Source organism: Colius striatus, chromosome Z (genome assembly GCF_028858725.1).
Source record: "Colius striatus isolate bColStr4 chromosome Z, bColStr4.1.hap1, whole genome shotgun sequence".
In the NCBI taxonomy this organism is placed as follows: Eukaryota; Metazoa; Chordata; class Aves; order Coliiformes; family Coliidae; genus Colius; species Colius striatus.
This window is the reverse complement of record NC_084790.1, coordinates 83,882,630-83,897,073: the sequence shown is the minus strand read 5'-3', so window position 1 is coordinate 83,897,073 and position 14,444 is coordinate 83,882,630. Positions and strand designations below refer to the sequence as shown.

Here is a 14,444-nt window from a genome sequence, read left to right as displayed (position 1 = left end):
CGTCCTGGGGTTGTGGGAGCAAACCTCTGCCCGGCCCCGAGTACCTGGGGAAGGTCAGATCATATTCACACTGCTTCCCCTACGTGCTTCTGTCCCCACGTCTGCCTTTTCCCAGGCCTGACACGGTTTGTGGACACACAGTGACTCCCAGTGATTGGAGTTTTCATCGTTTCAGGGACTTTTTTTAATGAGAGGTATTTGGGAGGTTGGTTGGGCAAAGCACAGACATGGGGTGCTTCTACAAGCCCACGGCTCTCACGTCTGATCGTTTGTCAGGATTTTGTCTGGATAATCTCCACCTCTTACATGTCCAGAGATGGAAATGGTTATCTGAAAAGTTCTGGTCCTTGCACAGACCAAGGGTGAGCTCCCATCACTACCTCTCCAGCCTAATGTTCAGCATGGTACTGGAAACGTGGCACTAACAGTCTGAGGAAAGACCCAGCAGGCACAAAGAACCATCAGAAACAAAAATGAGCTGACAAAATAACCAAAGCTGCAGCTTCTCCTACTTCAGATGATTCTCAAGAGACAAGCATAGCCTGTCTCTCACCTTCATTGAGAACCATCAGAGACCATCCCCACCAGAGTTGTGTTTACAAGCCAAGGATTTGGCTGAATTGCTCCACCGTACCAGGGATGACCCTTCTGCCCAGGGCTTGAGGATCCCCTCCAGAGGCAAGAGGAGAAGGTGGAGAAGCAGATCAGGAGTCATTCACCAGTTGGCCTTGATGACATCCCACTCCCACGGGTCCCATTCTTGTGCTGGGAGGATCCCTCGATCCTACCCCACTCCTGTGCAACAGAAGTCATCAAATCATAGAATGGGTTTTGCTGGAAAAGTTCGTGAAGATCATTGAGTCCAAAGCCCTCCCCTCAGCACCTCAGCTTTGCAATAGCTCCAGGGGTGGGGCCTCCCCCACCTCCCTGGGCAGCCTGGGACAGGAGCTGACAACCCTGTCAGGGAAAAAGTTCTTCCTCATCTCCCAGCTAACCCTCCTCTGGCACAACTTAAGCCCATTTCCTCTTGTCCTGTCACTCATTGCTTGGTAGAAGAGGCCAATCCCCACCTCACCACCAGATGAGAAGCTGAGCAAGTGCAGTCCCTCACCTTCAGCCAACCACAAATGCTCAGAACCGTCACCTCCCCCAAATCTATTCATTCACTAACATCACTTTACTTAAGAGCAAAACCACTTAAGATGTTGTTCCCTCCTGCTGCTCTGAGCAATAGAGAGATGAGGAGGGATTATCCTCCCTTTGGGATGTGCTGCTGACCAAGAAAAGGAGGAAAGCCCAGCCAAGGAGGTGGTTTCCAGCACATGAATGCTTCTCCTTGGCTTTTTGTGCAGCTGGCCGACCCCGTTGGAGCTGTAAAACATGAGCAGAAGGGAAGTGTTAGGGAGGCGTCAGAAAACATATCCCAGGCACTCGGCCGGTGATTTGTAACTGGTGGGTTTGTCACACACTGTCCAGGAAGAGTGAGAATAAATGGGCCTGAATGGGAAGTGTAATCATGTGGAAAAGCAGGAAAATTACCCTTTCCTGAATCTGTCATATCCTGTGCCAGGTAAGATGAGCTTTGAGTGAGAACACGGAACACCGGTGGCACATTTCCCATTAGGATCTGAAGAGCATCACTCCAGCCCAACCAGCTGACTTGAAAGCTCCTCTTTGGGTTTACAGGACCCAGATAAACATCTCCTTCATCTCTACAACCCCAGAAGGCGGATTTGGATGCACCCTGCTTTGAAATGGCAGCCTCCTCTGAGGATCTGTGCTGCCAAATGCTGGGGCACTCAGAGGCCTATAGCTGTAATGATGAGGGGCAAAAAACCAAGAATATTTCACAATGCAGGTAATGAAATCTGCATGTGTCAGCACTGGGAAAGAGGCATTAGCAAGGAAGCAATGGAAAGTCTCTATTTTTATCATAGAATCACAGAATGGTAGGGGTTGGAAGGGATCTTTACAGATCATCTAGTCCAACCCCCCTGCAGAAGCAGGTTTACCTAGATCAGGTCGCATAGGAACATGTTCAGGCAGGTCTTGCAGACCTCCAAGGAAGGAGCCTCCACAACCCCTCTGGGCCGCCTGTGCCAGGGCTCCCTCACCTGAACAATGAAATAGCTTTTTTTTTACTTTTTAGTGGAACTTTTGTGTTCCAGCTTCATCCCATCACCCCTTGTCCTGTTGCTGGCTACTATAGAAAAAAGGGATGTGCCAACCTCCTGACACCCACCCTTTAGATATTTATAAATGTTAATAAGATCTCCCCTCAGTCTCCTCTCCTCCAGACTAAACAGCCCCAGTTCCCGCAGCCTTTCCTCGTATGAAAGATGTTCCAGTCCCCTGATCATCTTGGTGGCCCTGCACTGGCCTCTATCCAGCAGTTCCCTGTCCCTCTTGAGCTGAGGAGCCCAGAACTGGACACAGAGCACCAGATGAGGCCTCACCAGGGCAGAGTAGATGGGGAGAAGAACCTCCCTTGACCTGCTGCCCACACTCTTCTTGATGCATCCCAGGATGCCATTGGCTTCTCGGCCACGAGGGCACATTGCTGGCTCATGGTCGGTTTATTATCAATCAGGACTCCCAGGTCTCTCTCTGCAGAGCTGCTCTTCAGCAGTTCGACCCACAGCCTGTACTGGTGCAGGGGGTTGTTCCTTCCCAGATGCAGGACTCTGCACTCGTCCTTCTTGAACCTCAGGAGGTTCCCCCCTGCCCAACTCTCAAGCCGGTCCAGATCCCTCTGAATGGCAGCACAGCCTTCTGGGGAATCAGCCGGTCCTCCCAGTTTGGTGCCAGCAGGGAACTTGCTGAGGGTCACTCTGTCCCCTCATCCAGGTTGTTGATGAAGATGTTGAACAAGACTGGGCCCAGAATCGATCCCTGTGGAACTCCACTGGCCACAGGCCTCCAACTCGCCTCTGTGCCATCGATCACCACCCTCTGGGCTCTGTCATTCAGCCAGCTCTCGATCCACCTCACTGTCCACTCATCCAAGCCACACTGCCTGAGCTTTCTGATGAGGATGTTGTGGGAGACAGTGTCAAAAGCCTTGCTGAAGTCAAGGTAGATGACATCCACCTGGCAGAAAGGAACTAGGAAAGATTTGGGTGTCCTTGAACACAGGCTAGGCAAAAGCTGTTGCTGTGGTTTAACTCCAGCCTGTGCTGCAGAGCAGCTCTTAGCCCTCCCTGCCAAGGTGATCTTCACCTGCAGGAGATGGCATTTTGTCAGAGGCAGATGCAGGAACCTCCCTGGAAAAGGCACTAATTGGACTCCACGAGTTCTGTATTCCATTTGCATCACCTACAGCAATGAAAAATGAATTTGATGGGGAACTCTTACCTGTTTCTTTTCCCACTGCTGATGTGGTTGTGCTGGGTTCCCCGAAAGCTGCTGAAATTTCAGTTTTCTTCTCCTACCTACTCCTGTATTGTCCCAAGATTTACAGTCTGAAAGATCTCTACTTCAGAGTAGGTGCAACTCAGTACCAACATTAAACTGCATTGCAAATCCAGATGACTAACCAAGAGAAAACTTCCCAGCAGCATTTATGTATCAGTGGTTGTGAATCTATCAGGAATCTATTTATACTTTCATAAACTCCCTGGTATCAAGACATAGACGTGGTAGGGGCTGGATCCTCATCTCCTGTTCAGTTTCGACAAAAGGAAAGTGTTCACCTTATTTGCACCAGAGATTAAAGTAAATCACAGAATCCTAGAATGGTGGAGTTTGGAAGGGACCTCCAGATCTCATCCAGCATTGATAAGAACCCCCCTCAGTGTTCTGTTCTCCAGGTTGAACAGCCCAAGTTCCCAGAGTCTTTCCTCATATGAAAGATGCTCCAGTCCCCTGATCATCTTGCTGGCCCTGCACTGGACTCTCTCCAGCAGTTCTCTGACCCTCTTGAGCTGGAGAGCCCAGAACTGGACATGGGACTGCAGATGAGGCCTCACCAGGGCGGAGGAGAGAGGGAGCAGAACCTCCCTTGAGTTGCTGGCCACACTTCTTGATGCATCCCAGGATGCCATTGGCTTCTTGGCCACGACACACATTGCTGGCTCATGGTTAGTTTGTTGTCCAAAGAAAACAACTGTGAGGGTGGAACAAGGAGATGCAGTTGGAAAAATACTGGTACGAAGGAGTGCCTGAAGGACCGCGGTGTGTAGGAAGATGTAAGCTGGGCAGAAATGCTTGAGGCCAGGGAGGCTCTTGGGAGTGCCCTGGTCAGGCTGGAGCGATGGGCCGAGGCCGATCGCATGAGGGTCAACAAGGCCCAGTGCCACGTTCTGCACTTGGGCCGCACCAACCCCAGGCACCGCTACGGGCTGGGGGCACTGGGGCTGGAAAGGTGTCTGGCAGGAAAGGGCTTGGGGGTGTTAATCGACAGGCGGCTCAACATGAGCCAGCAGCGTGCCCAGGGGGCCAAGAAGGCCAAGGGCTCCTGGCCTGTATCAGTGTCCTGGTTTGCACTGGGATAAAGTTAACTTTGATGAGGAAGCAGGAAGGGGCACAGCATGGGCAGCTGACCCAGGCTGGCCACAGGTATTTGATACCATACTGATGTCATGCCCAGTACATATAGGCAGGGAGCTAGTCGGGGGCAGCGCTGTGGGAGCGTGGGATCGGCTGCCAGTTGGGAGCGGTCGAGTCAGTCCCGGGTGGTGAGCAGCTGCAGCACGCACCATTCCTTTGTATATCTCCTCATTTACTGTTAGAACTGGGTTTTTTCCTGAACTTGTTTCTTCTTATTGTTGTTCTATTAAACTGTTCTTATTTCAACCCACGCGGGTTTTCCCCCTTTGCCTCTGGTTCCCCTCCCCGTTTCACCGGGAGGGGGAGGAGTGAGTGAGCACCCTCGTGGCACTTTGTCCCCGGCTGGACAAAACCAGGACAATCAGAAATAGTGTGAGCAGCAGGGCCAAGGAGGCGACTGTCCCCTTGTACTCGGCGCTGGGGAGGCTGCACCTCGAGTTCTGTGTCCAGTTCTTGGCTCCTCACTGCCAGAGGGACACTGAGGGGCTGGAGCGTGTCCTCAGCCAGACAACAAAGGTGGGGAAGGGGCTGAAGCACAAGTGTGATGGGGAGCAGCTGAAGGAATGGGGGTGTTCAGCCTAGAGGAGACCGAGGGGAGACAGGAGCACTCTGTGTAACTTTCTGACAGGAGGCTGTGGTGGGGAGGGTCGGTCTCTGCTCCCAACCTACATGACAAGAGGAAATGGGCTCAAGTTGCCCCTGGAGAAGTTTAGATTGGAGTCTGGGAAGAACTTGAGTTGTCAGCCCCTGTTCAAGCTGCCCAGGGAGGTGGGGGAGTCCCCAGCCCTGGAGCTATTGCAAAGCCATGGAGCTTAGGTGCTGAGGGACACGGGTTAGTGGTGGGTTTGGCAGTAAGGGGAGGGCTTGGACAAAATGATCTTAAAAGTCTTTTTCAACAGAAATGATTCTGTGAAACCACAACTCTAGAAGGGACATGCAGAGCATGGTGGGCAGCAGCCACTTGCTCCTGTTCCCCTGGCAGCCCCTGCTGTGCTGTGGGCAGAAGTGCTGGTCCTGCCCCGGTCTGAGAGATAAAAGCAGAGCTTCTGCAGTCAGGAAACACTCTGGACATTCAAAATGAAACGTGCTACAGAAATTGGGCAAGCCTATGCTTCTGTGAATTGTGACTCGCTCCTAGAGCTTCTGTCTTTGCTTCGGAAACGTAAAAATACCAAAGTGATTAAAAAACAAAATCCCAAACAAATCGATATTGTTTAAATAATACACTCTATTTTATTTTGTCTTAAAATAGTTTAACCTTTATGCTACAGACTTGTTTCAAAAAACAGAAGTTCTCATCTTGCACCAAAAATATATATATTTATATATATATATATAACACTCTGTTTTATTATTATTTTTTCTCCAAAGACCATTAAATACTAGATGGAAAATGAGAACTAAATAGTGAGTGTCGAGAAGAATCAAATTTTTAAACTAGAGTTGCACAGTTTTAACATTTATATACTAAAGCAGTGATTTGTCTTCACTACAGAAGATCCCAAGTTCACACTCCAGCAATTCAGGAACTGCTAAACCATGGAGGGCTCAAGCCAATACACACTGAATTCAATGGAAAGCCCTCCACCAGCTCCAGTGGGTTCTGGATCAGGCTCCAATTGCATTGGTTCTTAGCCATACAACAGCTAACACTTCTCTTTCCTGCTGAGAAGAGCAAAACCATCCGGGAATCTTTTGCTCTTTTTCATTACAAAGGAAAAAAAACAAAACAAAACAAAACAAAAACAGAAATAACAATTAAAAAAACCCAACAGGAGAAAATCACTTCCCAGCTATCCAATGACTGCGGTTTTCATGTCACTACCCTTCCAAATTTGTTAAAGGAGAAAATATGTAGTGTTTTAAGTAAAAGAAAACCTGCATCAGACTGCAATACAGGGGTTGTTTCAAACAAGCACAGTGCACAATTAGAGGAAGTTTGGTTAGGACTCAGTCATTTTCATATTTACAAGGAAGTCACATCAAACTAAAAAGCAAAAGAGAGTTAGTTTGCATTTTTCGTGGAAGGATGACAAATGGGTCCCTGCAGCTTTCTTCAAAACTGGTCTTGCAAGGGCTCTGTGAAACACGGGAAAGCAGCCACGCTCCCTCACTGTTCTACAGTTGCCTTTGCAGCACGTGTGCCAGCCCACTGCTGGTGCCAGCCCACTGCTGATGGTCGAGCTGCACCATTACAAGAGGAGGAGAACAGACCAACAGCCACTACTGACAGTGCCCCGAGAGCGCAGGGCACCTGCAATGCAGACGGGCTCCCTCCCTCCCACTCCCACAGAAAGAACTCCCTCACTACAAGCACCATGTGCATGTTTCTGGCCATGCAGTAACACACTTGGATGTTCAAGAAAGGCTGATGTTAGAGTATCAATCCCTTACCTAGTTGTTTGTTAAAGTGTAGCTCATAACCGCTCTGCTTATTAAAGGAAAAGCTGTTTGTCACTATTCCACTGCTGCTGTGCTGGGTTCTGTCTTTCTTTTAAGTTATGTGACAACTAAGGTAATTTTATGTCTCTTCTTTTATTTTTTGCCCATGGATAGTACTACTGGAAGCCAAACAAATTTAGAAACCAGCCAACACACACAGAAAACAGAACTTCCCATGTCCTGACCACCCCCTGCCCAGCCTCAAATGGCAAAAGAATCTGACGACACCGCTGTACAAAATTCCCACTAGAAACATTTTGAATACAAAGGAACATTTTAATTGCACATTCGACATTTAAAGTATCACCTTGTCAAAAGTCTAGTCTTTGGTTTTTGCCTTGAGAAATGAAGGATGAGGGGCAGGAATTTCCACACACGCTACAGAAACTGGAGCCCACTAGAAGTAAGTAGTTCCACTGATTTGGGGAAATATTCTGGTAGAATGTGTTTCCTGGATCATACCCGAAAACCAACTGCAAACCTGGGATAAGAGACTTGACCTAAAGCCAGGAAAATGGTGCAGATCTAGTTAAATACAACAACATTAAAAACCCACAACCCTAAAGCCCTGACCCTGCAATACCTTTTTCGGGCAGAGTTTTATGCACTTGAATGGCCTCATGAGTTTCAGCAAACTGCTGGGCCTGAATGCAACACAGCCACTAAAGTACTTTGTCAGGCTGGGCCTTTGCAAGGTGTGAGCAGGTTTGTTGTTTGTTTGGAGATGGTCAGTGAAGCAAATAAGCAACGGTAGAAATGAAGACTATGAGCAAAAGGTTTCATCCCTTTCCTACTCCAGGCAAGATTCGGGTATAATTATATATACTGAAAAGGGAGGGGGATGTTGGGCCTTTTTGTCACTTTTCTTGTGCTTTTGCAATGCTCAGCAGCTATGAGGTCACTACTGCTACTGCTATTTTAAACTGTCACAGGCTAGGGGAAACGATCAGTGAAACACAGTAGTCAAGCAGACAGAAGACTCAGCACTGACAAGAGTGTAAACTATAAATTATATTGAAAATAGAAGTCCTTTAACTAAAAGCTGCTCAGTGCATATGTTATGGGCCATTTGTATTAAAGACAGTCCCTCCTGCTGGTAACCACATCAGCTGGGGTATAAATAATCCTGGCCCAACTTTCAGAAGTGTTGAATACCCCACTGCCAGGTTCCACTGAAATCGGTGAGGACACAGCATTTCTCAAAAGCACTGATGCTCACACAGCAAAATACTAACTTCTACAAAGAAACTCAATACACTGATAAATTAACAACGTTCTGAAGCTGGGAGGTGGGAAAGGGTGGGAGGACGTTAAGTTTGCACACAGTTACTCCTTCAGATTAACACACACATGTCAGTAACTGTAGATGCGCTTTAAATCTGGTGCTATTGGGTTTTCATTCTGTGGAGCAATACTCCTTTGAGAAGGCAAAAACATTTTAAATGATACTGAAATTATACTACATTCTTATGGAAATGAAAAAAACTTGGTGAGTTTGAGTTCTGTAATGCCAGGAACAGGGCTTCTGAAGCTGAAGCTTTAGCAATGAACTTCTGTGCCACAAAAGGGAGAAGGGGTGAGGGCAGAAACACAGTGACACCGCACTACAGTAGATATTTGCGTCTGGTATCCTCATCCAAAGTGAGGTCTACTACTTCTGGGGGCGAAGACCAATTCTGCTGGGGAGCCACAGCTGTCCATGATGGTGTTTGCTGAGCGCTCCAGAAAGACACACTCTGAATCACACCTCCCCTTGGATGCACACACCTGTAAGCAAGGCAAAAAAACCCACAAAGGATTAAAGATATTACTGATTGAATCCAGGCACAAGATTCTTCGCTGCAGTGTTTCATCCCTTAGGCATGTTGTTGACAGCTTCCTCTCCAAATGGTCCTCGTGGACTTTCTGTTTGTGGGCTCTGTGACATCTTAAGTACCCAGTAACAAAGCTGAGACTGAACTTTTGGAACTCGTGGGTGATGGTGGGGATGAAATGCTTTTTAAGAACTGTGTAAAACGTGTGCATTTTTCAACTCCTGTCCATATGTGCACGGATCCTAAGGATCCTGAAGAAGCCTGCCCCATCATGTGTGGTACCATGCATCCACTATTCAGAAGCATAGTTCTCTGCTAGCAGTTTTGTCCACTGGACTTGTAGAAAGGGAAAAAAGTTAAGTGGGGCTTGATGAGGCAAAAGCTGTCTTTCTGTATGAAATCAAAACCACGTTAAAATAAGCACATAACGATACTTTCATTACAATAATTACAAGAGACATCTTGCAATTACGTTATTACAGCCATTGCATTTGACTTTTCTTCAGTCTTGACTGGAAATTACAAACAAGCTGGGAAACACTCACTGATAGCAGTACAGCCCCACTTCAGCAAAACATTTCAGCTTTCAGTGATTGTCGTCAACCAGACCAAATCACATATTTAAAGATAAGCACACACTCAAGTGCTTTGCTGAAGTGAAGTACATATCTACTTACAGGGGTTTTTTTACCTATTCTGTTCATAACAGATATGTGACAACTGAAGGGGAAGCTAATAGTAATTAGAAAAAAAAGCAAAGAGAAAGACTTTGTTACACGACAAAGTGATGACAGGAATTTACTGGAGTCTTTAAGATGATCATTCTTTTCCAGCTGTAAATCTTAAAACAAGTGCTAATAAAACTTTATACCTAGTGCTCCAAAACTTTGTTTGCACTGGTGGTGGCTGTAGCTGCTCCTGGCTGCATACATAAGCAGGAGATGTCTGGCTGCTGGGGTAACCTTTTCCTGTTTCTTCTTTCCAAGGCATGTATGTGTACTTGGTTTCAGGAACCCAGTTTTTCTGCACTGGTCAAATATCCCTGACATTTCCATTTTATTTGTTTTAATTTATGGTAGTGCAACTTATTTCCTCCAGAACTACTTAGGTTATGCTCATCTCTCTTGGCTCTGGTTAGAGTCTCATGAAACAGAATAAAAAATCTCATCCTCTCCAAGCTCTAACTGCTCTGAATATAAATGTCTCATTTCCTTCTCAGACACGCTGTTTAGTTTTGGATGAGATGTTCAGAATGACTTTTTTATTACTTCCTCAGTCTTAAAAATACATACTTAAAGGACATATCTACAGAGAATCAGTAATAAAGAGACTGGAACTCTAACAAATGTAGGAGATTTTGGGTTTTTTTTCACAAAAAGCTTTCTTTTAAGGTGAAATATTTTTTTCAGCATAACTGGTAAGAAAAGCTTGTACCCAAAGCAAACTAAATATGATGTTCAGTCCCAGGGACTATGGCGCATTGTTTTGATACAGAACAGTCCTCAATGCTTAGGCAAAGCTAATACTAACTTTCCTCCCTCAAGACAACAGAAAGCAAGCTACAAATGGTCTCACAGAAATAACTACCTTGCAAAAATAACAGTGTTTCTTCTCAAGTCACAAAAGAAGCCAACAGCAAAATTTCAAGCACGAGCTTAGAGAACATGCTTTCCAATCTGCAGCTAAGGGAAGTCACCAAGGAAAGGCAACCAAAAAAAGGAGGGGGGGGAAGAAAAGCCTTGGGAAAAAACAGAGGAAGACTGTTTTATACATATGCATGGGAAAAAAAAAACCCAACAATTTATTGGAGAAGAACAAACTGAAAAACATGTCCTAAGATGGACAAACTCAAGTGTCACAACTCATGCCAGTCCAACGATGACATGGAACATGGAGCACGATAAAACATGGTGTGAGCAAAGGGACTGAATCCAAACACCACACCAAGTAAGCATGCAAAAAAAACTAGGCAAAAACTTAAACCTTTTCCAAATGACAACCCTGTCTGAAGCCTATATGTACTTCATAACTACAAGCCTAAACCCGCAAGAGAAATAACACTCTAAATAAAGATTCAAACAACTGAAATGTGTGATTATTCAATGAAGCCAGTAAAAACTAGTCTGTGGAGAAACGGTAGATGGTTACATGAACAAAGGAAAGCACAAATGTCTGTTTTAAGTCTGTCTTTGCTGAAGTTATTTAAGCCTACATCTAGTAAACCTGACTTTCAAGAGTAACTCTGCATTTACTTAACATTTCTACTCCTGTACATGGCAAATACTATCAAAGCAGCATGGAAAGCTTTTGAATTAGGGGACCTCAAGCAGAGGGTTGTGTGTACTTAGTGATACACAGATCCACACAAACTAGTATTAGAGGACAAATTCACTCTGCTTATCTTTAGGACAATGTCCCTCCAAGCCTCAGGTGTGCTGGATTAACATTCAGGAGTATCTTCATTCAGGAGTAAGGAATGAGTATCTTCCAAAAGCATTAGCCATGTAAGGACTTCACTATTCTAAAAGAGAAAACTAAATGTGTCTTCCTTCAGCTCCTTAAAATTTCCTTTTTTCACATCCAACAGCACTGGACTGTTCCCATACTATCTGTAAACCCTCCTGCCTGGGAATTTGGGTCCTGCACACATTCCTTCTTGCTTTCCTCGAGAAAGGTGTGGTCAAGGAACAACAAGGAACTGCTCTGTTCTTTTTCCCTTACACTCCTTTTCACCCTCCAAGCATCCAGCAGGCAGCAGATTAATTGTAGAAAGAGCTTGTCTGTATACCGTTTTAATTGTTTTTATTCTACCAAATTAACCCTGCACACTATGTGAAAATGCCAGTCTTGATCAACTGCCTCATAATACCTTCAGCCAAAGAAAGACCGTAGACCAATGATGAAGAGTAACATTAAAAAATGCTTATTGAGAACAACAGCTGAAGCACAGCTGGACAGCTTTCCACCTGAGCTTGAGACAAACTTCTGGCTTCCTTACCCTCAGCTGCTTCGGGGGCTTGAAGCCTCTTGTATCTTGAAACAACACCAAGATTCATAAAGATCTGATTTTTAACCTAAAGGAGCTATCTTATAATATTAACCATTGGACAGTTGATAGTGTTTTGGCGTTCATTTACATTAATTAATTAAATACACTGGAAGCTGATCAAATGCTTCAAGAGAATACTTTGAAAGGAAACAAGAACACTCACAGAAATATTTTTGTTTATGTATTTGCATGTTCACTTGATGCCCTTAAAATCTGCAATTCCAATAATATTTCCTGAAGTAAATCAACTTGGTGTCTCAATATTTGGTATTTTAGTACTACATATGTTTAGCCTGTTAATGTTTAATACCAACTCACAACGTTAACTTGAATTCTTATCAAGTTGGTAACGTTCTAAAGAAAAACACATTCCGACATCACTGTCAGAATAGAAAAAACAAGTGCAACGTTTGCTAGCTTTCAGGCATCAGTCATGGATGGATAAATACAGGAGTGGATGTCAGCAGTTTTTTTCTTCATTAATTTTGGCAATACAGATATTCTGAAAAAATGAAAGAAATATTAGAGCAAGAAAACAGAATCCATACCTGGCATGTTCTTGAACTCCAACAATCTCTACTTCACTATCAGAAGAGGCAATATTAATTTCTTCATTGATCTGGGCATTAGCAGAAGAGGTTTTGTCACTTGTAAGGAGGTCTGGATCCAAATGACCTACGTATTGAGAAGATGCAAAGACAATGTTTAATAGTTTACATAACTCAGGAATCAGCTGGAAAAGGCATTTCCCAAGCTAACACCACCCTCTCCCCTCCAAAAAAAGACTAGAACACTGAGGCCAGAAAATCTTATATTGTTACCCAATTTCCAGTTCATCACCTAATAAAGGATGAACACTGGATTTATCCAGCCTCAACAGCTCTACTGATGGTGTTATTACACAAATGTGAAAACCCAACTATTGCCTCAAGAACACCTGAAGGCTTTCCAGCTGTGATTGTATGACAACAGTAAGAGTTAGACTGTGCCTAAACCTCTTTGAAATAAACACAACAATCTATTGTCATTAAATCAAACTGTGTTAAAAAAAGCCTATAGGCTGAGCAGGAACATCATATACACCCAGGAAAATGGATTTCTCTTTTTTTATTATTAGGGAAAGCTGGTCAATGACAAAAAAACAACAAATCCATCAGTTTTTGGTTGTGCTGCTTCTCACATCTGCTCTAACATTATTACAGACACTTGAAATCTGGTTTTCCTAAGTTCCATATCCTGCAGTGTTGGGCTTTTAATACAGACCCTCAGTGCTACCCAGGTCCTCAATCTGTCAAAAAACAAATCCTCTCTAAACACATACGATGATGGCGGCAGGTTTTGCCTTTCCTGCCAAGTGCTGCCAAGAAGCAGACAAGATTATTATTTGAGTTCCAGAAAGTAAATGATTTTAAAATTAATTTTTAAAATAATACTTCAATAAAAGGATACAACTTCTACTTTTTTTTTTCCCTTAAAAAGCCTCAAGATTACTTCTACTGTCTCTCTTTAGCAATAAGCTGTAAGATGCCGAGAAGCCCTGAAGCAGATAACACTACCTGTGCTTCCTGGAAACAGCTCACACAGGAGAAGAATCATTTGTCAAGCAGGAAATTTGAGATTAGATTAATATATTACGCATATCTAATTTGACTGGCCGCTCCTTCAAAGATGAGAGAGGGAGGATGAAGTAATGATCCACCAGATTGCAAAGGTGTGTGACTATGCAGAACTGATCGTATCCCCCAGGCAGATCAATAGGACACAGAGAAAGAAATTAAAGCTAAAACAGATGCCAAGGAAACCTTGTAATGACTGCTTAAAGTACTTGGAACAGATGCAAGCAAACAGAGGGGCAGAGATCATACCGTATGTTGAATTTTTGGAAAGCAAAGACCGTTGGTGCAGCATCTGATCAGGGTTAACATGGGAAAGAAACCTGTCTGTTGCCATGTACTCAAAGGAAGTTCCCACTTCTCAAGACAAAAAACATCTGTCAGCTGAATTTCAAATAAATTAATGGCCCAGGCAGAATTTTCCTAACATTACAGTTCAACTGAACATTCCTTGACAAATATCAGTGACTACCAGAAAGTACCAAAACAGGTCGAGGTTACTTCTTCAATAGACATGGCTGGGCACACTATGAAACATGACATGGGAAGTGCTTAGAGGCTTTGATTCATGCTCCTGAACACCACAGGCAGCAGGACAGCAACACAGTCCCTGGTCATTTGATTCATGCAAACTGGGATGGACACCAACCTGCCTTAATATATTATATTAATCATGTACCACCATTCCGCACCATGCTTGATAAAGGAAATGGCTGGCAGTGGGACAAAGCAGACCAGCTATTAAATAGCCCCAAAACGAATCCCCAGATGCATAAACAACAATCCCAAATGTAGGCTATTACCATAGACAACAAAAAGGTGGATAGCAGTGGAGAAAGCATGATTAGCAGGATAACTATTGCAACAGTTGCTGAGCATAAATCAGGATTACAGCATACAGATAGATTTACAGCCTCTGGCCATAGAAATTTCATGCCTAATGACATGCCTACGCTGTTAATTTCTCTGCACTAACAT

At 44.5% G+C, this 14,444-nt stretch overlaps 1 protein-coding gene across 4 annotated transcripts in view; it reads right to left on the bottom strand.

Moving 5' to 3' along the window:
* Window positions 1-5,865: 5,865 nt before the first annotated feature.
* ARK2N (arkadia (RNF111) N-terminal like PKA signaling regulator 2N) overlaps window positions 5,866-14,444 on the bottom strand; it is a 49,529-nt gene continuing 40,950 nt past the window's right edge. For 3 of the 4 annotated variants that reach the window (XM_062019091.1, XM_062019094.1, XM_062019092.1), the window contains 2 exons: window positions 12,402-12,528; window positions 5,867-8,757 (listed from right to left, as the gene is read on the bottom strand). In XM_062019091.1, the coding sequence (XP_061875075.1) occupies window positions 8,595-8,757; window positions 12,402-12,528 (290 nt within the window). In that variant the 3' untranslated portion in view covers window positions 5,867-8,594. Of the gene's footprint in view, window positions 8,758-12,401; window positions 12,529-14,444 lie in introns of all 4 variants that reach the window. The other variant, XM_010201615.2, reaches the window with a different exon arrangement.